This window comes from Hylaeus volcanicus, chromosome 1, assembly GCF_026283585.1.
Source record: "Hylaeus volcanicus isolate JK05 chromosome 1, UHH_iyHylVolc1.0_haploid, whole genome shotgun sequence".
Classification (NCBI taxonomy): Eukaryota; Metazoa; Arthropoda; class Insecta; order Hymenoptera; family Colletidae; genus Hylaeus; species Hylaeus volcanicus.
This window is the reverse complement of record NC_071976.1, coordinates 26,596,674-26,618,852: the sequence shown is the minus strand read 5'-3', so window position 1 is coordinate 26,618,852 and position 22,179 is coordinate 26,596,674. Positions and strand designations below refer to the sequence as shown.

Below are 22,179 nucleotides of genomic sequence, written 5' to 3'. Positions count from 1 at the left end.
CAATCTAGTGTCCATGAAAAAAATTGTAGAATGTTGTGCCGATGACCAGGTTCCAAATCCCAAGTTGCAATTTTTTTTTTAAGTAATCGATCTTTTTTTATTGATTATATTTTTACACATAACGATACGTATTTATTTTCAACTAAATTTTAAATTAAATATCTTTATTTATGAGAAACTGTAATAAATAAATAAAGAAAACATTTTGGGGGGTTTTAAATAAAATTTAGGGGTTTTTTTAACTTGCGTCAGGAGCAATCGTTCTGTATTTGTTGGCAACGCTGCATCACTGTCTCGTGTTACGAACTACACGAATTTTGTAATTAACCTCTAAAAATCTGTTAACAATGTTTACAATGTGTGACTAACTTATTCTAATAGTTCTATGAACCAAGGTATAATTGTTCGAAAATGATCAACATGAACAGAAATTCTCCGAACATTTTAGTAGTAGGTAAATGCGATACTTAATATTATACAGATCCATTGAAGTAACAATTACCAATGTTCAGATCATACATTTAATAACAATATCAGATTACATGAAAAAGTGTTTAATTCCAGGTACACCTGGAGTAGGAAAAAGTTTAATGTCTGGCCTTTTATCTGAAAAAACAGGATTAGAATGGATTGATGTTAGTAAGTTTGCTATTGAAAACAAATGTTTAGAAGAATATGATGAAGTATATCAGTGTCCTATTTTAGATGAAGACAAGGTAACTAATTCTATTGCCAAACATTCCAGAATTTTGATTAATTTAAGAACCATATATTTTTTAATTATAGTTACTAGATCAGATGGAAAATCTTATGTGTGAAGGTGGAAAAATTGTTGATTATCATGGAGCTGATTTTTTCCCAGAGAGATGGTTTGACATTGTTTTTGTATTAAGGACTAATAATACAATTTTATATGATCGTTTAAAGGAACGAGGCTATACAGGAAAAAAATTAGAAGATAACATAGACTGTGAAATATTTCAAACTATTTTGGAAGAGGCAAAATCAGCATACAAAGAAGAAATTGTTCATGAACTGACAAGTAATAATATTAATGAAGTTATGGAAAATGTAAATAGAATATGCCAATGGATTGAACAATGGAAAATAGATAATCAACAGGAATAAGACAATTTTGTCAGCCTTGTTATTATTTTATACTGCTGTCTTTCTTTTACAAGTCACACTTTACAGTGAGATAGAATGTTAATATATTAATACAGAATCTAAAATAATTTATAAGTAACAAAGTGCTAAATAGTAGCACACTTTTTATATTAAATACAAATATTTATACATTGAAATTGACATACAATTAAATCACAAATGTTTTATATACTATGAAATCATTTACATTCATTCTACAATACCTAAATCATGTTTCAACTTTTTTATTCTAGTATGTATGCTATCATAATACTTCATTCTTATAAGAATATTTTCTGCTTTTTCCATATTTTTTTCCCTGAATGCATCCGAAATTTCCCTGTACAAAAGAACATCCATATTAGTTTATGACATAAATCAATACATTACTTTTTTTTTATTAAGAGCAAGTATTACATCGACAAATTATTTAACATAGCCTCATTTTCGTCCATCAATTTCTTAATTTTTTTATAATCATTTAATGCATCATCTATTTCCTCATTCTTTTCCATGATTTCCATTAAAAATTCTGCATTCATATTATCTGTTTCTTCAGATATTGTTCTGTTATTTAATTTCAACATATATAGCCCTCTTTTCAATGGATGAGATAATGTACTATAAGCTTTGTTTACCAATGATGATAAATTTTCAGAGAGTTGTTTCTCTTTCTATGGAAAACAGAATAATAAATTATGAATCTTCATACGAACAGAAATATTTCCATAGTATTCCATATACTTGCCTCAGACTTATTACTGAATTTATCAGGATGCAATAATTTTTGAAGTTCCTTGTATTTCTTTTGAATTTCTTTGATTTGTACATCATAACTTTGTGGAATGCCTATTATATCGAAATAAGTTATATTTTCCGGCGCTTCTTGTAAAACTTTACACTTTGAGCAAAATAGATCGGATTTATAGGTAAAATTGCAGTTCCAGCATTTTAACGGGCTGTCACTCGAATATTGTGATACATTCGTTAAAATTAACGAAGGGAGACAATACTTTTCTTCACAAAGCGAATATAAATTTCGTTGTTGATTTATTAAGTTTAAATACGAAACGTTATATTTTGTTGTAAGATTAAAGAGCATTCTTCTTATAAACATTTTTTATTTGAATATATCATAACCTATAAGTTTGTTAACATTGAGAACAGTGTATTTATGTAGACTTGTAACAAGGTTATAAAGTTGTTGTTGTTGTTGTTGTTGTTTATTTACGAAGAATACTATTCGATAACAAATGTGCAATGTGATAATTGGGTCTTGCTTTCGTAAAACAATTACTATTTTGGCACAGAGTATAGGATAGGGAAAAAGCAAAAACTTGGGCGTTTTTCCATCGATGGCGCCAATGGTATGCTAAACCATTTGCCATCTAATGTCAGCAGTGAGAACTATTTTCACTACAAACTTGGCCTGAAGGCAGTGAATGTTGCCAATACCATTTCTGTGCCCATAAATTTGCTTTTGGGATGATTGTTCTGACTTAACCTTCTAACAGGGAATTGTGTTATAAATGTGGTTTTTTTAATTTCTTCAAAATCCAAATCAATTCGCAAACATGCCGACTTATGAAATGCCACTATTATTACGAGTCATGAAACAGGTACCGTAATAAATTTGAATTCTTTGTACAGTTAACCTTTTACATAAAATGCACTTAACCTATAAACTGCTGTTTATTTATCATTCGTTGCTTAAAATTTTTAAGTAGTTGTAAATTAAATATATTTCTTTACAGCCAGAATGTGTAGCCACTTTAAAGAGAGTGACAAATGCAATATTCGAAACAGGTGGTTTTATTAGGAAAATTGAAAATTGGGGAGAAAGAGAACTTCCCATGAAGGCGTCGAGTCACGGAAAACATTATAAAGTAGCCCAGTAAGGTTATCTGTTTCTGTTAATTGAGTATCATTTTTGTGTATATTTAACATTGATTATCTATTAGGAATGTATTGCTAACAAAAGTTGAATATTATAGCTATGTTATGTATTTTTAGTCAGTTTCTTATTTGCTTTGATATTCCACCATCAACATTACACAATGTGCGTGATGAATTTAAGAGAGACATAGATATTATTAGATCCAATGTATATATACAAACTCCACCTCATCCAGAGGATCTAGTATGCACATTACATGAAGAACTATTACCTGCACCTTACAGGTAATTATCTTTTTAAGAAAAGGTACTTATTAAATAACAGTTGGAAGATCCCTCTACTTTTCTCTTTTACAGGCCTAGTGTACTGAAGTTATTAGATATGGCCGCAAAACGAAAGAATAATCGAAAACAGAAATTTAATTATGGCAGTGTTGAATATTATCCTTTCTTAAAATAAGTGAATTACTCATTGTTATTTATCATATGATATAGTACTTTGTATATGCCATTCAGAAATAAAGCATTTAAAAATAGTTTTATGATTTGATTTGATCATTACACATTAATATAGTCTGTGGGTTGGTTTATTAACTCATTTCATCAATACATTATGAAAAATTATTTTTATAATCATCAAAAAATATTTGTACAAAATACTTAATATAATTATATATCATTTATCATTATACAATAATTATAATAGTTATCATCTCACGTGCAACATGAATTTTTAAAGTATAATTTGGTTACACTGTAACTCGTACGAGGTTTTACAGTAACAGTAACAGAGTATCTAATTGCATCAGTATCTCTGTTTTATAATCTATATGTAATATTTAACAAACATGGAGTCCAATCTTTATTAGCAGCATAATGTAACATTGTTCTTACATTTGGAAATAAATTGGTTTCCCTTCAAAGAACAAATACTTCTTTTTTCTTTATAGCACTTTCAATTGTTCACAATTCATTAACGATCTACGTATTACGATACTAGAAGTACGCTTGAAATTTTCAGTTTGAGCAAAGGTGTGTTTTGTTGAGATTGCTCATTTTGCCGAAACAGTACGAAAAAGAATGTTACAACATACCCATCGGTATGCACGTATTTTACTATCTCCTAGTGTAAATGCATACAAAGTCATCCGGTTCATCGTCCACGCGCGCGGATCTGTTTTGTGCGCCATTTAGATTAATTTGGACCACGACAAGAAAGATTGTTGTACGACGAACATTGTCTATAAGTCTAGTACATCATGGAAATAAAATAAAAGGAGCGAGTGAAGTTGGAATTTCTTCGGGTGACGTTACGATGAATGCGTTTACATATGTCTAGTATTCCCAAAGTTAATGCCACTTTGATTAGCACCCTTGTTGCTGCCATATTGTAAACTGATAACACCTTGTCCAGCCCTCAGTTGTTCCTCGGTGAAGTTGCGTACATTTTTGTCCGCTTCTTTTGGTCCGATACTTGGTTTACCGTAGTTGCCCGCCTGGAAAGCAAATTTCACGTTAAAATAGTGCCAAATACTAATTTTTACAATATATCATTTTTAATTTATAGCAATGTATTTATTATGCCAACGAAAACATCATACAAGCATAGATTCATGAATCCTCCTTTTCTCACCCCGTTTATACTCTTTTACGTAACTTAAGAGTGCTCCATTTCGAAACAAGCTCTACGGACTCTATATTTAAGCAAAATATTTATGTACCAGTACAATAAATGAAATACTTTACGTTCTCGTACCTTTCTACCTAGAGACTGTAAGCAAATCACTACGGAATTGAGATTTTGTCTTTCCCAGAGATCGACTGTCTGGAACGTCTCCTGAGCCGGAACGCCCAGCGCTCTTGCGGCTTCGAGGAAGGCGTTAATATTTTCCATACACTTGAAAGCGAGGCTGGTTTTGTTAATCTTCTTCACCGAACCTTCCTTGATATCGTTCACTAGTCTGAAATACGTAAACGTCGATTAACATGGCAGAAATCTTCGCCGTATCAACAAGTGTTTTTTTTTTTCAAGGAGTATACATACTGGCAAAGAAGGGTCCCGTCCTTCAAAATCTCATAGAAGTTGTCCATGTCCCCGTTAGTATTTATATTTTCGCCCGTGATCGTCTTGATCCATTCCAAACATTCCTGCGCCAACTCCTCGCTGTATTTACTGTTGATCTGCAACAGAGCCGATTTATGATCGTCAATCACTGTTTCCTTGAACCCTTGCTCGGTTAGAAATAACGTTACAGCGCGCAGAAGCTTTCGAATACAGGACGACGAAGCAAACGATAGGATCATTTAGCGAAAAGCTACTATGAACCATTCAAACCAGTTTTCTTAGATCTTCTTTGGAAAATGTCTAAAGTTCAATAGTCTGTTATATAAATAAATAATACAGAACAAGTTGACATTAATAGACTTTCTGGGAAATTAAAGTGAAATAAAGAATGAAACGAAATAAATACTCAAAATCTTATTTTCGGTATAATTGGAATGAAATACATATAGATCTCTAGCGCTGATAGTAGAATGACCTGCTGACTTTGATAAAGTTTCTTGAATACCTCATTGGACACCCTGTATGCATGGACTCGTCAATTTTTCGAATCAAAGGGCAATCCTTTTTCATATTTAATTTCATTCTTATCGCAGGAGCCTCGAGATTCGTCATCAATCTTTCAAACTCGATAGAACACGAGGCTCCGACCGTTGCCTGTTATTAATTATGCGATGTGCCAGTGATCCAAGTAACACATCCTGTAGGGTCTGCGACACGAGCAGTCGCTGGGAGTCACTGACCCAACATGTTTCAACACTTCGTTGTTCTTTCCAACGCGTTCCACAAATTCTCCCTATAAACGCAAGCATCGTTTCGGAGAAAGTTTTTGTAACGCTCACAGAAACCGAGAACACGTTTCCGCCTACGCTATCGCCGATGAGTGTTTCAGAAGTGGGCAGGTTTCCCTATTTACTTCCTTCCTCTTCACGTATCATATGTTTTCCTCTTAGTGTAAATTGATTATTGCCTGATGTTTAAACACAAATTAATTGAGAAGTAATTACAGAAAAAGAAAAGTAGTTGTTGGTTGTTACAATCAAAATTCTACGGAATACATATTTGACTGACGAGGCAATCTTAAACTATCTTCTCACTTTCTATTTCTAAATAAAAACAGCTTTTATTTAGAAATAAGGTATAGATTCTCGTTATTTCTGATTATGTTTTACCTGATGCTTGCGCCAATGAACCGACGTAATGAGTCGTTAATCTGACAACTGTGAGTGATTACCATATAAGTAATCGATGCTCAACTCTGATAAGGAGATCAAAGAAGAAGTCGTTGTCTAGTCCGTTGATTTATTATTGCAATTCAATCGGGAGCAAACCAATTTTTATATGACGATTTGAAAACGATCGATCCATAGTTATTGCGTACAGTTTTCATTCCGATGCCTGTAGGGACCGACGGAAAACGCGCAATGGTCGCACAGTTATTCACGTATAAGGTTACCTAAAAAGGAAAGGTTTACAAGCTTGGACCGACGCATTCATCCTTGTGCAGTATGCATATTCCGTTAGGCATACGGTGTCTTGATCGTGATGTATTTCGCGTCGTAAAACGTCCAGGGTCCTGATCATGCGATTAGAATAACATACTACCAGATCTGGCATCTGGTAGCCTCATAAAAGTGTTTTCGTAACGAAAGATTTCGAATATTTGGTGCGCGGAAACAGAAAATTTCTGTTTACATTAGAATCTTACTGCTACGCAGCAATTTACAGCGAACATAAATGAAATGAAATTATAAAAGATTATTCGAAGTCTCGCGGTTTGGAATCTTTCTTAAACAGTTAATCTTTTCCAAAAATAATCAGTTGATTGATAACCCAAATTAAACAAAATGAATACATATTTAGGCTTACGAGGCTTTGGCCAACGTAGATTGGGAAATTGACCTTGATGAAATTAGAAGCGACTTCCGGTGTCGGTATCGCGAGCCGCGCGTTTGATTCTTACATCAAGAGTTTAATCAATGGTATAAGCAATTTTTGTGTCGTCTTTTTTTTATGGAGATTCTTCAGTTTAATGCAGAATGAAGACATATTCTTCAGTGAAGAAATTGCTACCCATAATCAATCCAACACTAGTGCTATAATTTTATAACATTATTATACAGAAAGCTACTTGTCTTGCTTTGGCAAGTGAAATATATTTGCTAACTGCAATTAGGACATTTTCAAAGACCTTTTGTTAACATGGAAGTCTTAATATGGTAATGGTTTATTTATGCAGCGCGCGCTAAGGAGCTAAACCTCTTGAATCAGCACGACTAACAATTACTTCTATTATACATTTGACAAGGTCAATTTTCGTGTCTACTGTGACGCTCAGAAGTTTAGGACACTCGTCAATCTTTATGGAAATGAAGCTTTTTCTATACACACGTGTGAAATATCAAACTGAAATCTTTGAAGTTGAAGATTCAACTTTCACTGATACCGAGTAATACGAAACAATCGAATCAGGAATTAAGAGAATTTCATCGATCTCAAAGTTCGGCATGCAAAGTGAAAACGACTGTATAATAGGAATCGTAAATTTTTCGATGCAAATCAGGAAGCCAGTCGGAACAATGCCGAGTTTCATGCAAAGAAGTTTCACGTTAAAGGTATTCGCTTTCACCGAACTCGTATCTCAGTCTGTTGAAATTGTGCTTCCTTCCTGAAGTCAGACTATGTAACAGCAATCATTATGTAGCATGATACCGTTAACAGAGATTGTTTTGTGTCGAAATGTTCAAGCTTTCTTTTCAAATCGTGCCCGTATTGGAATACTCCACGACATTCCGCGCGTGTCGCTTAAACACGTACATTTTACGATTAATATAAAGTACAAAGTATATGTCACTTTATCTGTACGATTTTCAACGTTGTACTTCATTACTATGCAGATATTTATGCATATTCATATTTTCACATGTAGAGCTAAAGAACAGAAACTTAAACGAAAGTATTTATCTTCGAAACGTTGTAACATGTATATTATTGTTGATATTTCATGAATGTTTGCATAAACACTCGCAGTTAATTTTTGTTACAATGTTATTATTCGTTAATTAAAGATCTCTATCGAACTATTTCTATTCCCTATTGCATCAGTTCCATTCATTTATTCCGAATTCAATGCTCCTATATATTTTATTCTCTGCCTTTTGTCCAGTGACATTCTCTTCAACTCGTCTCGGTTACAAACATTTAATAATGTTAATCGTGCTTCGTGTACAGCTTGCCAATCAGGTTTCTCGCTTTTTCTTGTTTCGTCGACGACTTAACAAGACGCAAATGGAACATGACTAATGTCTCTTAACGATTTTCAGTTTTTGCTTTATACATTATTTGCCACCGCGGTAGTGGCTGTTTTAAGTAGGGTGGATTACGTAAACTGCGCTCACCGTGGTTACCCATCGGCGATGCTTAACCGTTTATGGTCGAAAACTGAGACATTCTTGACAGCATAGCTTCATCAAGGCTCTGACATAACTTCAAATTTAATTAGCAAAATATTAACTTCGAGCGATACGACATCGTGTACATGCAAATTTATTCTAATTAACCAACCGTGAAATATGCCCACTCGGTACGCTATTGTCTTCTGAAATTATCGCATCCCTCGAGGATTCAAATTGGACATATAAAAAAGTAAATACTCAATACTAAATTATGTTCCAAAGTTAGGACCTTCTTTCATCAAAATGGCTGACGAAGTGATCTTAATAAATAGTTGGTTCATTTCTATTGGTCCACTCATTCAAGTCATCACATTTTCATGTCACTTCACTGTCGAATGAATTTTATTTACACATCCTATCCATAATGATTACTATCCTCTTGGTATTTGCAGATTCATACATTTCTTCTTTTTTATAAAATTATTCATGCCTACGATATATCCATGTATCACTGAAAATGATCCACATCAAGCATCATTTAATTAAAAATAAACTATTCATTATACTTATTTGTGAATATTCATCGTGGACTCCGAGTTTGATGTCAGGTAAGCCGTATAGGGTTCCCTTTGCGAATACGTTTTGCATTTAACGATAACTTATCGAATCGCCAGCTGGCGTCTGCTATCTTCGTGATACGAGCTGACAATGTGGAATACTATGTGAATTCTATATATAGGCATTAAGTAAGCGTGTGATAATTTCATTAACGGATGAAACCAGTGTCCACTCGTCAACGCCGTGCTCACGGAAAATATTTGCGATTCACGCAGAAGCAATGGCCGATCTAAAGAAGTCGATTGTGAAAACACCTGCCGCATTAACTTCCCCGTCACTCGTGTAGACGATTCTCGTAAACCTGAAGGCCAACACGCCTAATCGCGTTACGCTAATCGTAAATACGTTATTCTTCGTTTCGTATTTGTGCGATTATTGAAATAACTGGCTTTACATTCTTTTTCTTTTTTTTTTAGTAAAACAGTGGAACCATTCGAGTTTGAGCACCACGTTTTACATTCTCATGTTATTTTTTTTAAACTTCGTATATTATTTAAATTAGCAGTGATGGTGAAAACATTTTTCTAGGATTGCTATCGTATGTGTTTAATTGGGAACCAGTCAAAAGTAATAAAGTAATGAACGACCCACTCTTGTAATAATTTCGCTGAAAAATTAATATGAAGGATGAGTCTTCAAGTCAGGAAAAGGAATATCGACCTTTACATCGCGTGACAATTTGCTTAAATTCTAGGCAGAGACCATTAAATATATTAAATTCTAAGAAGGCCGCGTGTCTAGACTACATGAAGAGCAAAAAGCAAAACGTGAAGTTTAGGGACAGGGTGTGACGTCTACCTATATACATTCCACTGCATACCAAGCGATCTTGAGTCCAGCTCTTCTCGAGCAGGCCTCTAAAGTTCGAAGGGTGTGGTGGAGCCCATTGTGTTCGAAATTATGCGGGGTTACAACCAGCCTCTCACCTGTATCATTTTTCTCCTTCGACCTGACAAAGGACGCTTTCGTAGACCGCAATCTCTTATCACGCGAAAGCTTTCTTCTAATTGCAACAGACAAAGAAATGCTGCTTGATTATTTGAAACTAATTTTGATCTTTATACTTTCATCCATTTCGGTGAAAATCACATATGTTATCTAAAAAATTATATCGATACTTTTCACAATAATACTTTACTTACGAGGATTACGATATAAAGGTCGATAACGTTTTGAATTTATTGCTATGGATGAAGATTAGACTTGTGAGGAAGGCGATTAATATCTTGGTTACTGGATTAGGGAGCTGAGATTACAGCAATTGAGCGTCGTAGTGATCCAGAGATTTGAATGTTCTATGAATTTGATGAACATTGAAAGTCGATTCAGTGAATGGTAATCCATAAAACGAAATTAATAATTTCTAGTATCATTGTTTTTCTTTTCTTCTCATTTCCTGCATTCATTAATCTAATTTACGAATGCTTCGAAGTTAATGACCCCCGTGGGACAGTAGAGAATAAGTGACACGAATCTACCAATTTGAATCAAATCATTTATCGATCGATCATCAAAGTTAACCTATGGTAAGCATGGTCAGTGGCTGAATGGACGACATCTAGGAATGTGTGTGTATGCACTCTGCGAAGAGCATTGTTTTCGTTGCTTTTAAATTTAGAAGACATAAGATGCTGAATAAATAGTTAATAGGCGTGAGAAGTCGATCGATCGTTCGAGTTTAAGATCAATTGTGTCTAAGGTTTATAACAGGGCAAGGATTTCTAATCATTGTCAATATTAGACTGTGTGCAAATGCATATGCTAAGCGTATGCAGAACATGTACACTTATGCAAATTGAAATGTTATCATTATAGCATTTTATGAAATATATTCTGCATACTTATTTACTGCATACTGTATCTTTCGTATTAACATATCATTTCGCATTAACAGATCTAGTCATTGGTGATAGCCTTGATTCAACCTAGACGCTATTAGATGATCCTTAGGCGCAGTGGGTGAAGTGGAAGAGTACAGAAAGCAGTTGATTTCACTGCATGAAGAATTGTCGAAGTAATATAAAATTGTTAAATATTATAGCCTGCGAATGCGCATTCAAAGCAGTATGTTCAATGTACCTTGTGTCAAGAGGCATTGAGAAGCATTTCTCGTCTATCTGAGATTCAAAGTAGTGCCTCGAGAAAGAGACTTCCAATTTCAAAATGGAGACTGACTTTTCGTTTTATGTTCGCTCGTAGAATAATACATACTTAGCAAGAAAGTTTTTGTACACCTTATCTCGTTCCGGCAAAGAGTTCTACACCTTGTTACCCCTGCGATTAATTACCTCGATTATTGCACGAATTTTCAGCATGACTTCCTGCAATAATCGAGGTTCCACTGTAATCATTCCTCTATTTTTCGTGTATTTTTTCTTTTTCGTGTGCAACATTTCTTTTTAAATATTACCAAATTTCAAAACCACCTTGTAAAGAGGTGAAAATTGGAAATGTTGAGTGTCCGGGGACCTTTTTAATTGAATGTAGATGTCAATTAAGATAAATACAGAAACATAAACAAAACATCCTTGTTTCTTACGTAACCTATATAAGAGCAAACCATTGTTGGAGCACGCGCGACAAGTGCAGATTGTCGCGGGCAAACGTGATTCGAATGCGTCAGAAGAGGGCAAGTGTTTGCAATTAAAGGATCGTCTTGCGCTCCAGCACTCGCAGCAGCGACGCTTTTAATGGCACGTTAGCTTGTTCACGGTCGTGTAAACTGGGTCAGAGGCCTGCCGTCGGCGAACCACCGGACAAATTGAAGGAAGCACTCTTCAAATCGCGTTTCTCGTTGGATCGTGTCGAGTTAAATTAATTTATCGGTCGTAGAATTAACGTTGTTAACCGACCTATTTATTCGATAAGTAACTGCTACTCCAACTGAAAAAAAAATCCTGAAGAATTAGAGAAACTTCTGTGTTGAAACGTATGTTACTAATTGAAAAGAAAAGAGGTTTTTTATTTTCTGAAAAGTCTTCATTTCTGGAGATTGCACCACAGTTTTATTACTTTTGAATTCTTTTAAGGAAGGAATACAAATTGAACGTGGGATCAAGCCATCAGTTTTCATGGCTAAGTATTTAACCTACTAATATTATTATATTTTTGTTTCAAGATGTTCCGTGGCTCGTTCCTCGAGATCATCCGAACCAAGTTTCGGTGCCGTTTCAATAATTATGAGCAATACAGCATTCGCGTTGTTCACGACCCCAAAAGCCCGTCAGACTCGAGGTTTCTATGAACTTTGCTCCGTTTCTCTCAAATGAAGCGCACAATTCAGTTGATTCGAGCACCTTTCGTGAAAAAAATCGTTGACCCACTTTGCAAGACCTCGCGTTGCATTATTCCCGGACGGTTTTATCCAGTTACACGCAATACTTTTTCAATTCTCGAGCTACCACGAAGGTTGTTGCTTGCCGTCGGCCATATAAGGGCCTCTAAACGAGATGAAGCCTGAACAGGTAAGGCATCGCAGTCCCGTGCTCATACGTGGAAGTTTGCAAATTGAATGAAGTCACTTACAAATACGTCACGGTTATACAATCGCTTCGGAACTTCGATTTAATCCATTTATTGGCTTTGCTCGTTCACTCGCGACAGGGTCCATGGATTAGGTTTATGTCACCCTTGTCTACCGAAATCGTATAGTTCACTGTTCTCTTCTGATGCTGGTAATTCTATTAGGTCGTCCCATAAATTCGTGCTATAGACAGAGTCGATATTTAATAAATAGCGATTATGCCAGAAAGGTGGGAAGATATTGTAAAACGAGAGAATACCGGCTTCGAAAAGGAGGAGATTACTCAATTCGACGTGTATATTTTTTGTTTGTTTTATAGCACTTAGGTATGTTTCACATATTAATTTGAGTAGCAGAAGAATAAGTGTCATGAATTTTGTGAGACGATCTAATAGTTTCTAAATGGTTCTAATCGTAGGATGGCTTTTGGTCACTATTTTTTAAATTGTTATATTAAGAATTAGACAAATAGGATATTCGAGTGAGCACAGTTTTAGAATAAGGTGACATATGGAAATTTCAAATTAGTTTTTTGTTCTTTATGGAGCATGGTTTCAGACAGCGTTAAATAGGTCGTATACGTTTATTGTAAATACAGAAAAGGGACAAAAATGATTAATTGTATTCACAATTTTGAATACTACACAAAAAAAAAGTTCAACGAAACGTCAGATCAACTGTAGAACATTTATGACACAGTACACCTAGCTTAAAGCACGGTAGTGGTTCGCGGTTTTGTGATTAGGAGTCACTGTGGTAATAGGATTAAATCTGATTAGCTTCTAGTTACCCAACTTCTGCTTCTTGGATGTTTTACAATGCCTTAAAAAAATATACTGTTATCTAGTCCATAGAAATCTTAGATACTTGATTAGCAAAAGAAATTTAATACACTGTTGCACTGTCATTAATAGTTTATCAACGGTTAATTGTATCGCTCGAATGATAGAAACGAGACCAACTGTCGGCTCATTAATATACATGTGATTTTTAACGAGCACTCGAGATTCGGTTTGAATAGAATCTTAAGTAGGAAGTTCACGGTTGTTCCTCGACCGTGAAATGTGTTCTAGCGCTCGTGGGAATATGGGATTGTTAATTTAACAGAATGCAAGGTCAGGAATGGTAGCGTCGAGGTTGCCGCGAACTCGGTCATCTTTCTCAGGCTCGTTGTTAATTAACTGTGCAATTTAAAATCTTCTCCTCGCGCGTCAATTCGTTTCCTGTTTACGATTAAAATGTTCAAACAGTATTCGAGATGTCTGAGAGGAAATTGTGACACTATAATTTAAAAATAATTCCTGTCGATCAGTCTCGGAGCATTAATTTTATTTTGAAATTCCGATGAGTGCTTTGAAGCTTATTAACAAGAGTTAGTTTTACATCTTTATTTTTGATTCCCCAAAGATTGCATCTGTTATGATACGTGACTCAGTTAGCTCAGTTTTGGAGAAGTTTATCCAAGTATCCAATTAGCACGGATTTCGTAACGTGTTCGGGCGGAGATCGTTCGGTTAAGTAATAAATCATCGGTGCAAGCGATCGATAAATAATTAAAGTCGACTTAGGCCGACGAAGATATGACATAAGGAAGAAGCTATTCGAATGACTCACGAATAAGAGAAAGTCCCTCCAGAATGGGCTGTGCTTTGCACTTAATTTTATCGCGATACTTTACCACGGGGAACGCGAGGTTGCACGATTATACCCTTTAAGGAAATTTACCTCAACAGCATTTTACTTAAATCGTCATCAGACGGCGCTCCAGTTTCGAAAATGGTGTTAATTTCTAGAATTACGTATCGATGATGACGGTAGTTACCAAGGATCGAGGGTTTCCATTCAATCATTTTACTTTTTTTCATTTAACGACTTCATTCCTCCATATCGAAAAAATGAAAATGGTACGCAAGTACAGGAAACATGGTATTCCATAGGGAGAACATAATTCAGTCAGAATAAAATTAGAATTTTTGGAACGTAGATGAATATCACTCCATTGATATTTTTTTTTTGAGAATAGCACTGTATCGAAAAGGAAAGAATGGAGAGCGTTGACAATTTTCTCCAAAAGTATCAGAGCATTAAAATGATATAGTTATGTCCAAATTTTCAGTCAGTTGCATAAGTAGTCTTCGAAATAAGTTACCAACCTGTTTGGGAAAACCGGTTTCGAGAAAAACGTATTTAAAATTGAAATGTCCATTACTTATCTCTGTAATACGCTTTTGGTAAAACATCTTCGTGAACATTTCGAATTTCGCCTTAATATTTCGGGGCACCGTTACAAAACGTGAAATTTTAAGATGGTGCAAAGAATTCAATTTTTATAACCGTTGAAGTGGCGTCCTCCTTTAAGGAAATGTACAGAATGAATCGTAAAGTTTCTAAACGACTCATTTAACCGGATAAAAGTATTTTGTTCGCCCCTAAGGATTCTAAGAGAAAACACAACTTACTTCCTTGTTCGAGAGGAAGTGGACGATTAGTCATGTACCGATGATTTCTTTGGTCGATAGCGTTTTAAACGTTTAGGGCTTCCCACCATGTATCTTTCTGGGAACACATTATCGACAGAAGAGGCTTTAGACTTATCGAAGCCACGAGCTAATTTCAAGTGTCATTTCCTTTCCTGAAAGTCTGTTCAACGCAATATTTGGTAATCGTTACATTCCATCACTATCATCTATATACTTAGTATCAAACCATTTCATAAATGTGTCCTCATCGTGGTCATCAAGCCATCAGATATTGAGTTCTAAATAAAATTAACAGATTCGCATAAATCATGCCAATCTTCAATGACGAAGAATTTTCTTTCAAGCTTCTCACCAGCAGTTAAATTAAAAAATCAGTATTCATCGAGCTCCTGGATCCAAGATTAAGGCTTCAATGGTTTTATGCCATATTCGCACCTGATCGTCTCTTCATCGACTGCTTACGATTTTGTTAAGGTGTTCCAATGAATCAGAGAGAACCTCGTTTCCATCTCTCGTTTTCGCGAAGAGAACGAGCAGAATGCAAACGTAGGATTCCACGAACGTGTGCCACGACTCGCTTCGACAGAATTCGTGCTGCATGCTCGGTGTCCTTCGCCTCTATTGCCATGCTCGGCCTCGCCGCGTCAACTAATGATTTGTATACGAATTCATTTCGGTGCGCGAACGTGGAGTTTCGCGGCTCGCGATTGCAACAGAGCGGAATTTTTGCCGAGACGTTTGCGTTTCGTGGCTAATTCCCTTAAATATTTACCCTTTCGATATTCGAGATAATTTTGCGTTTCGACATTTTTTTATTCGTGAGATTCAAGCAATGAGAACTCCGAGGAGTTGCGAGTGAAGAAACTAAGAAATTTGTAGGGATGAATGATTAAAGATTATTCAAGAAGTCTGGTATGGTATCCAAATTCTAATTTTTATTTGAGAAGTCATGGACGAGTAGCTTGTTATTCGTTAATGGAATTTCTTTATTTAGGTAAAAATTTCAACTATTCCTGTATAGAGTGTTTATATTAGTCACTAATTATTCCAATAAAGTTGTGGCCATATCTGTTCCGAATTTCTTAATCGCGAATCAAACCTCGTTGTTTGGAGACTTGAATGCCCGAACAGGACGATGAACGACTCAAAGGTCAGCGAGCGTGAAAATCTCGAGGAGGAAGAACCGGAACGAACGATAATCTAACATTGATTATCACGATACAAGTTTCGAAATCAAAAATAATTTTGCCTTGAGCACCGTGATTTAATACAGACGTGTAATCTAAGTTATTATTTTGATAATAAAAAGTCATATTAAATTTGTTGTTTTAAAAAGAAAATTCAGGATCTTCTTTTACAATAATTCGTGATTCAAAAGGCTATAAAATTCCTTGAGTAACTGCAATCAATTTGAACTACGAGATATCTCGTTGTTGGCAGTGAATGGGTTAATGGATGAAACTAAAATCGTAAGAAGCAAAGTCTCTCCGTGGCGTCTTGAGTTATTCGTTCCTAAAACGGAAACCACTTTATAGCACTTCCGGTGGCTAATACAGATATCCTCTTCGGGGATGAAGCACGTCTATGTTTAGATCCGAGGCATAATACTGCGCATTCATAGCGCGACGTTCACGGAAACACGTGGCTGTAATTGTTATCTCGAATTTTTAACGAAGCATCTTTCCTATATGGCGCTTAAAGAAAAAGGCTCGACTCAATGTTACATTTTAGTTTACTAGATCAGTATGGAAAAAGAATTTTCTAAATGAATACATAAAAAAGAATTTACTAAATCAATATATAAAAAAGAATTGACTATGTTCCTATATGCAAGTGAATTTATTAAATGAATATGTAAAAGAGAATTTACTAAATTAATACATAAAGCATTGTGACGCTTCTATTCAAATAAAAAAACTATGATTAAAATCGAAACTGTCGCAGACATTATTTGACTCGTTCAAAGACTAAAAACAAAGTTTCAAGCAATAAGTTTCAACCAAGCTCAGAGTCCAATGTCCTCACGAATACATTTCTAGATTTTGTCAACAAGCTTCACCGTATCACTGGAGGAATGAATTGCATAAATGAACATAGTCCAACATTTACATTCTTTCAAAATTTCGTCCACATAACGTATGTTTTCATCCTTTACAAATATCTCAACTGTTAGCAATTTCCTTTCTCTCATATTACAAAAATAATAAAAATAATAATCGTTCATCAGCCATTAGCGCAAATTTAGTATTTGCAACATAGTCCTGCCTACCTCTCCCAATTAGCGAACAGTCGCATGGGAATACGTGCAAATTACAGTTATCACCGCGTTCTGTTCGTTACATCTGGCTCGTTACGACTCAATTCGATACTGCACGCTATTATTTTAAATTACTATTTTTAATCGCTCCTCTGAAACCGTCGCATAAGAATTCCTAACTAGCAGAGGGTATCTGCGAACCGACGAAACCGCTATTCATGAAAGGTGGTCATGGTTCGCGGAGCAGCCACGAAGATACCGATAACAATACTATCGCTGACCTTTCGTCGTACTGGAATTGTCGCGCAACACGTGCATGCGTGTCGATCGATTACTGGTACCGCTAACAGATTACATAATAGTCTCGGACCTTGGAAATTTGAGCGCAACGCACCTTCCGTTACGATTCCACGTCTCCTCCAGCTAACGCCCTCTAATCGTGAGACGCAAACCCATGACGGCTATCAGTGTACCACATACAGCGAGCGAACCGCTGCATTCCGTCGACGATAAGCGTATCTTCGTAATGAGCACTCGTTCCTCCACGAGCGTCCTTCGGTCTCGTTGCTCGCCGATTGTCTCACGAGGAACAAAAAAGGAACCGGTGCGAACAACGGACCCCTTGTGTTTTGCCCCATTTTTTCCCTCCCTTGTTTAATTGAGAGATGCTTCAGCTTTTGTACTAAACGGCGCGACGGTGTTCTTCGATTAGAGGCATTTATTTCTCCAATTATCGAGCACGAGTGCTCGCATTGTTATTTAATCGAGATACCATTCTGCTCCATTTCTTCTTTTCTAGATACGAGTTTTCTCGACATGTCACTCGTTATCGTAATTGATTCGACTTTTGGGGCAGTTGATTACAGTTGATTTACTTACTTGAATTAGGATTAATTTCTGACATGTAACGGATAAGTTTTGCTGCAAGAGACAGATGAAATTTTTAATTTAATAAGGTTTTTACTATTTAAGAATATTTATATTCTTCCATAGTCCTGTATTTGCTTTTAATTATGTGTTGGATTTCTTACAAGTTTTCTGCTGTATTTCTCCTAAAATTGTTCAACATACAAAATCGCTTCGAAAAAATAAGTCTGGACAGTTTCTATCTGGTATCTACTTGGAAGAACGTTCTTATAAGTATTTAATATAATAATGTACACGCTGATAAAGTACTGTATTATCAGGTGAACATTCTATCGCGTGACAGCGTCGCAAAAATGTTAGGTAGCCAACGTCGAAACGATTACTGAGAAGAAGTGTACCATGGCCATCGAGTTTCGTGAGGGACGCTCCCTTCTTTGGCAGCGGAGTCTCATTTTAATTCCCCGACCCGAGAGAAGGGACCGCCTGGCAGCTGTTGCCAGAGAACCCACGAGCAAATTCGAAGCAAAAGGTGGGCACACCCGGTGTGTCTTCAGGTGTTCCGAAGAAACACTCCTTGAGCGTATCAAAACTTTGATGATTCTTCGTCAATCCTTCGTTTGCACACGACTTATCTACGTCCACATACACTATCTCTCTGATGCATGTTTGACGTTTCACTCCTATTCAAAAATTTTTTATTTCTCTCTTTTTAATAACATAAGACATGACATAAATTAAATAAGAAATACACAACGTGATATTTTATACATCTATACAATTCGAGCATCGATAGGCAAGGTAACTGTTTCAGTGTATTTTAAATTCTTCATTTATCCAGTCATTTTTTATTCTTGTTGGACGTCGAAATTGTCGGTTAAATACATTCACTACTAGAAATGACTTTATCTTTATTAAATAACAAGCTGCTGAACCTGCAAGGCTATTAGGTAGCTAATGCTTATCCGTTCTGATATTAGGTTCCATACTCGAATATGTAAACAATGTCATATACACAATGAATACTGTATAAGAGGCGCGACAGGTGCTTGGCTAAGAAACGCGTGGTCATCCCCATCATTTCTTGGAACCGTTAATGTTTAATTGTAAAAAGCATAGCCTTTGCTGTCTTCGATTAAATTTTGTATGTGTTATTATTAATTGACATGCAACATTCGATTTCAACCTGTTAATTGTCAAAATAAATAAACGTTCATAGAATACGGGTACATTTGACATTATCGATTAGTGTTATACGAATTGTTTTTATCGAGTTCCCAATTGGGCGAGGTATGCGATCCAGGGGTTAACGATTTGTCAGAAATGTTTGAAGAGCGTCCCTTATACTGATATTCATAGCGACCAGCTAGGATATCAAACTGTGCAAATACACATTGTGCATTCCGATTACTTATGGGATTAATCTCCGATAAGCGTTACGGAATCTCTCGGTTCGAGCATCGTAATCTACAGACGTCTGACCGGCACATACGCACAGATCCAAGGTAAACACGAGAATAATCCCACTGTTCCTTGGATCACAATGAAGCAACCCAATATTTATCGACTTTACATTCCTTCGAATCACTGAACGAAAAAAAAAAAACAAAAACAGAATTCCCAATGACGAGTCTAAACTAATCAGGTCCTGAAGTTAATTATTTTGCGAGGCTCTGAACATTTTACGACGTGCAAATGTTCTTATTGTGAAAGTATATTCGTCCACCTATTATTCTAAATAATTTATGTACTCGAACTTAAAAAATCAATGTGAGGACAAGTTCAGAAAAAAAAGATTAGAATATTCAAACAATTCGATAACAATTTCACACCTGTTCTAATAAATTCATAGTTATTAAAATCAGGACAAATTTAAGAGATTTTTAATAGAAAAAGGAAGCCCTCTATGATTTTGAATAGTAGTTAAGTTAAGAAATCAATATCGTTTAAATTCTTTGAATTAAAATTATCGACACGCATTCTACGCACTGAAAACCACTCAATGTGGAAATATATCTTCATCTTCTGTCGTTTGCACGAGTTCAGGTGCAATGAACCCCGGTCACCGCACATGCGCGGCCACGCACCCTCACTAGGTCGAATTCCACGGGGGATGGTCGCGCAGTAGGTCACGGTGGCACCAACTAAAAGTGACGCGTGCGAAAAGGAAAAGCTGACGTTGTTGCAGAACTTTCCTGGTACTACTTCTGAACGTATCACATTTTCTACTTTCCACTAGTCAAACTTTTTATATACATTTCTAAGACCACAGGGAGCATGGCAACCTCCGCGTCAACGTTTCCCCTAGCTTATCAAATCCGTTAATTATTTAATGGCGTCAATGCCCCGTGGTGGGACTTCATCAAACTAAACTTCACGATTAATGATAGACCACTCCTGAGACCGATTCTGAGATGTATAGGATTATAGAAGTGAACGTATACATCCGTCCATATGATATTTTGTCCAAAATTTAATGACGTCAGTGATAGATAGAAAGGAGTAAGGATTTTTTGATGACTCTTAAAGTGAATCAGAAAACCAAGGTCAACATACATGCGTACATCTATACACACTTCAAGAATTTAATGACATCGTTGACGTATGTAAACATCGCTATAGCAGGTTTTATAATTTTACTGGCCTTTCACTGAGATGTAAAAGAAAACAAATATACCAACATACATATACATGCACACACACACTCACACAGATAACATCCAATAATCATAATTTAAAACAAAATTGAGTGGTATCAATTATACCAAAATCACTATAATAAACTTCATGATTTTCTTATGAATCACCCCTAAAATCCACATCCAAACATACTCCAACATCCATCATTTCCATACACACATATCCACCTACACAAAATTTCTCTAAAAATCGAATTGCCTCAATGCTCCATATATAAAAGATTTAACGATTTTCCACTACATCACTCCTGGACCAAACAAACACCAACACACACTCGTTCATGCTAACGCGACCCCCTGACCGGTATCTTTAACACTCTCCTGAACTCGAGACGTCGTAAAACACGCAGAAGTACAAATGACCATCTCTAGTTGCATTCGACAGTCGGGACAAGAAAAAAAAGAAATGAACTCTTCCCCTTACCTTTCTCTGCGCCTCAGCCGCGAAACCCGACTTGGCAGCCCTGTTGCTGGCCATCATACCCTCGACGTTGCTTCACCGGTACAAACGAATGAAGAAAAACGACCAAACACCACGACGATAGCGATACAGCTCGGCAAAACGAACAATAGAACTATATGTATACGATACTCACTGTTCCACGGTCGCGGCTCGACTGACACGACCGAGTTCGTACCGGCGATCGCGCGCCTCGCTGGAGAGAATCCTTCGGGCGCCTATTGGTCGCCACGATGCTGGACGGGTATCGAGTTTTCGTCTGACGCCGTGACACGTGACCTCCGTTCTCCAGTCTGGCACGAGGATGACGTCATTCCGACGAATTCCTGGAGCCGCTTTCGTGCCGCCTTCGAAAAACTTCTCCGCATACCGTGCAGAAGTTGGAGGTGTTTCGGGTACTCGAAGAAGGGAGTAACCGTACCGTTTTAACTATACTAGAAGTTGCCATAGGATACTCCATTTTTTTTTTTTTTTTTTTTATATTATTAAGTAAGGAATGGTTTAGTAAGTAAAGTTTCTTAAGTGACCTGCTCCAACTGTTTCCAAGTGTTCTTTTTTTTTTAATATATAAGAGTGATTAACTTCAATGCAATTTTGTGGTGTTCCACTTAAAAAAGTGTTTTTTTTTTCACATGGAAATTTGTGAATATTTCTGATCTAATTTTTATTCATTTAGTTCGCTATTCTAGTTTGTGTTACCATATATAAAACTTGAAGTAAGTGTGGTGTATACTAGAGTGAAGTTTTTGTTTGAAGTGTTGCATGTATTCTTACATAAT

The 22,179-nt window shown here is 36.1% G+C and overlaps 4 protein-coding genes across 5 annotated transcripts; 2 read left to right on the top strand and 2 right to left on the bottom strand.

Moving 5' to 3' along the window:
• The first annotated feature begins 274 nt into the window (after positions 1–274).
• LOC128884531 (adenylate kinase isoenzyme 6) lies at positions 275–1,132 on the top strand. 2 transcript variants are annotated; one of them, XM_054137959.1, is made up of 3 exons: positions 275–454; positions 565–716; positions 787–1,132. In XM_054137959.1, the coding sequence occupies exons 1-3, from the start codon at positions 412–414 to the stop codon at positions 1,126–1,128; spliced, it is 537 nt and encodes a 178-aa protein (XP_053993934.1). In that variant the 5' UTR covers positions 275–411; the 3' UTR covers positions 1,129–1,132. The 2 variants fall into 2 exon arrangements, with proteins under 2 accessions (XP_053993934.1, XP_053993935.1); XM_054137960.1 differs by having other exon boundaries at positions 312–450.
• A 215-nt stretch (positions 1,133–1,347) lies between these two features.
• LOC128884529 (iron-sulfur cluster co-chaperone protein HscB-like) lies at positions 1,348–2,459 on the bottom strand. Its single transcript, XM_054137957.1, has 3 exons — positions 1,891–2,459; positions 1,564–1,816; positions 1,348–1,486 (listed from the first exon to the last, which is right to left on the bottom strand). Exons 1-3 carry the CDS (start codon positions 2,261–2,263, stop codon positions 1,357–1,359), a joined length of 756 nt encoding a protein of 251 aa, XP_053993932.1. The 5' UTR covers positions 2,264–2,459; the 3' UTR covers positions 1,348–1,356.
• A 133-nt stretch (positions 2,460–2,592) lies between these two features.
• Positions 2,593–3,579, top strand: LOC128884532 (probable 28S ribosomal protein S6, mitochondrial). The gene is made up of 4 exons (XM_054137961.1): positions 2,593–2,765; positions 2,901–3,040; positions 3,160–3,327; positions 3,400–3,579. The coding sequence occupies exons 1-4, from the start codon at positions 2,721–2,723 to the stop codon at positions 3,500–3,502; spliced, it is 456 nt and encodes a 151-aa protein (XP_053993936.1). The 5' UTR covers positions 2,593–2,720; the 3' UTR covers positions 3,503–3,579.
• A 32-nt stretch (positions 3,580–3,611) lies between these two features.
• Positions 3,612–21,571, bottom strand: LOC128884530 (myophilin). The gene is made up of 4 exons (XM_054137958.1): positions 21,365–21,571; positions 5,087–5,223; positions 4,799–5,003; positions 3,612–4,538 (listed from the first exon to the last, which is right to left on the bottom strand). The coding sequence occupies exons 1-4, from the start codon at positions 21,419–21,421 to the stop codon at positions 4,368–4,370; spliced, it is 570 nt and encodes a 189-aa protein (XP_053993933.1). The 5' UTR covers positions 21,422–21,571; the 3' UTR covers positions 3,612–4,367.
• Between the last annotated feature and the right edge of the window lie 608 nt (positions 21,572–22,179).

Coding starts and splice junctions, on each gene's coding strand:
- LOC128884531 (XM_054137959.1), top strand. CDS start 412: ATGATCAACATGAACAGAAATTCTCCGAACATTTTAGTAGTAG. Junction 455..564: donor TCCGAACATTTTAGTAGTAG/GTAAATGCGATA, acceptor GTTTAATTCCAG/GTACACCTGGAGTAGGAAAA. Junction 717..786: donor CTATTTTAGATGAAGACAAG/GTAACTAATTCT, acceptor TTTTAATTATAG/TTACTAGATCAGATGGAAAA.
- LOC128884529 (XM_054137957.1), bottom strand. CDS start 2,263: ATGTTTATAAGAAGAATGCTCTTTAATCTTACAACAAAATATAACGTT. Junction 1,817..1,890: donor CAGTAATAAGTCTGAGGCAA/GTATATGGAATA, acceptor TTCCATAGAAAG/AGAAACAACTCTCTGAAAAT. Junction 1,487..1,563: donor ATGTTAAATAATTTGTCGAT/GTAATACTTGCT, acceptor TCTTTTGTACAG/GGAAATTTCGGATGCATTCA.
- LOC128884532 (XM_054137961.1), top strand. CDS start 2,721: ATGCCGACTTATGAAATGCCACTATTATTACGAGTCATGAAACAG. Junction 2,766..2,900: donor TATTACGAGTCATGAAACAG/GTACCGTAATAA, acceptor ATTTCTTTACAG/CCAGAATGTGTAGCCACTTT. Junction 3,328..3,399: donor CTATTACCTGCACCTTACAG/GTAATTATCTTT, acceptor TCTCTTTTACAG/GCCTAGTGTACTGAAGTTAT.
- LOC128884530 (XM_054137958.1), bottom strand. CDS start 21,421: ATGATGGCCAGCAACAGGGCTGCCAAGTCGGGTTTCGCGGCTGAGGCG. Junction 5,224..21,364: donor CGGCTGAGGCGCAGAGAAAG/GTAAGGGGAAGA, acceptor GCTCTGTTGCAG/ATCAACAGTAAATACAGCGA. Junction 4,539..4,798: donor TACAGTCTCTAGGTAGAAAG/GTACGAGAACGT, acceptor TTTGCTTTCCAG/GCGGGCAACTACGGTAAACC.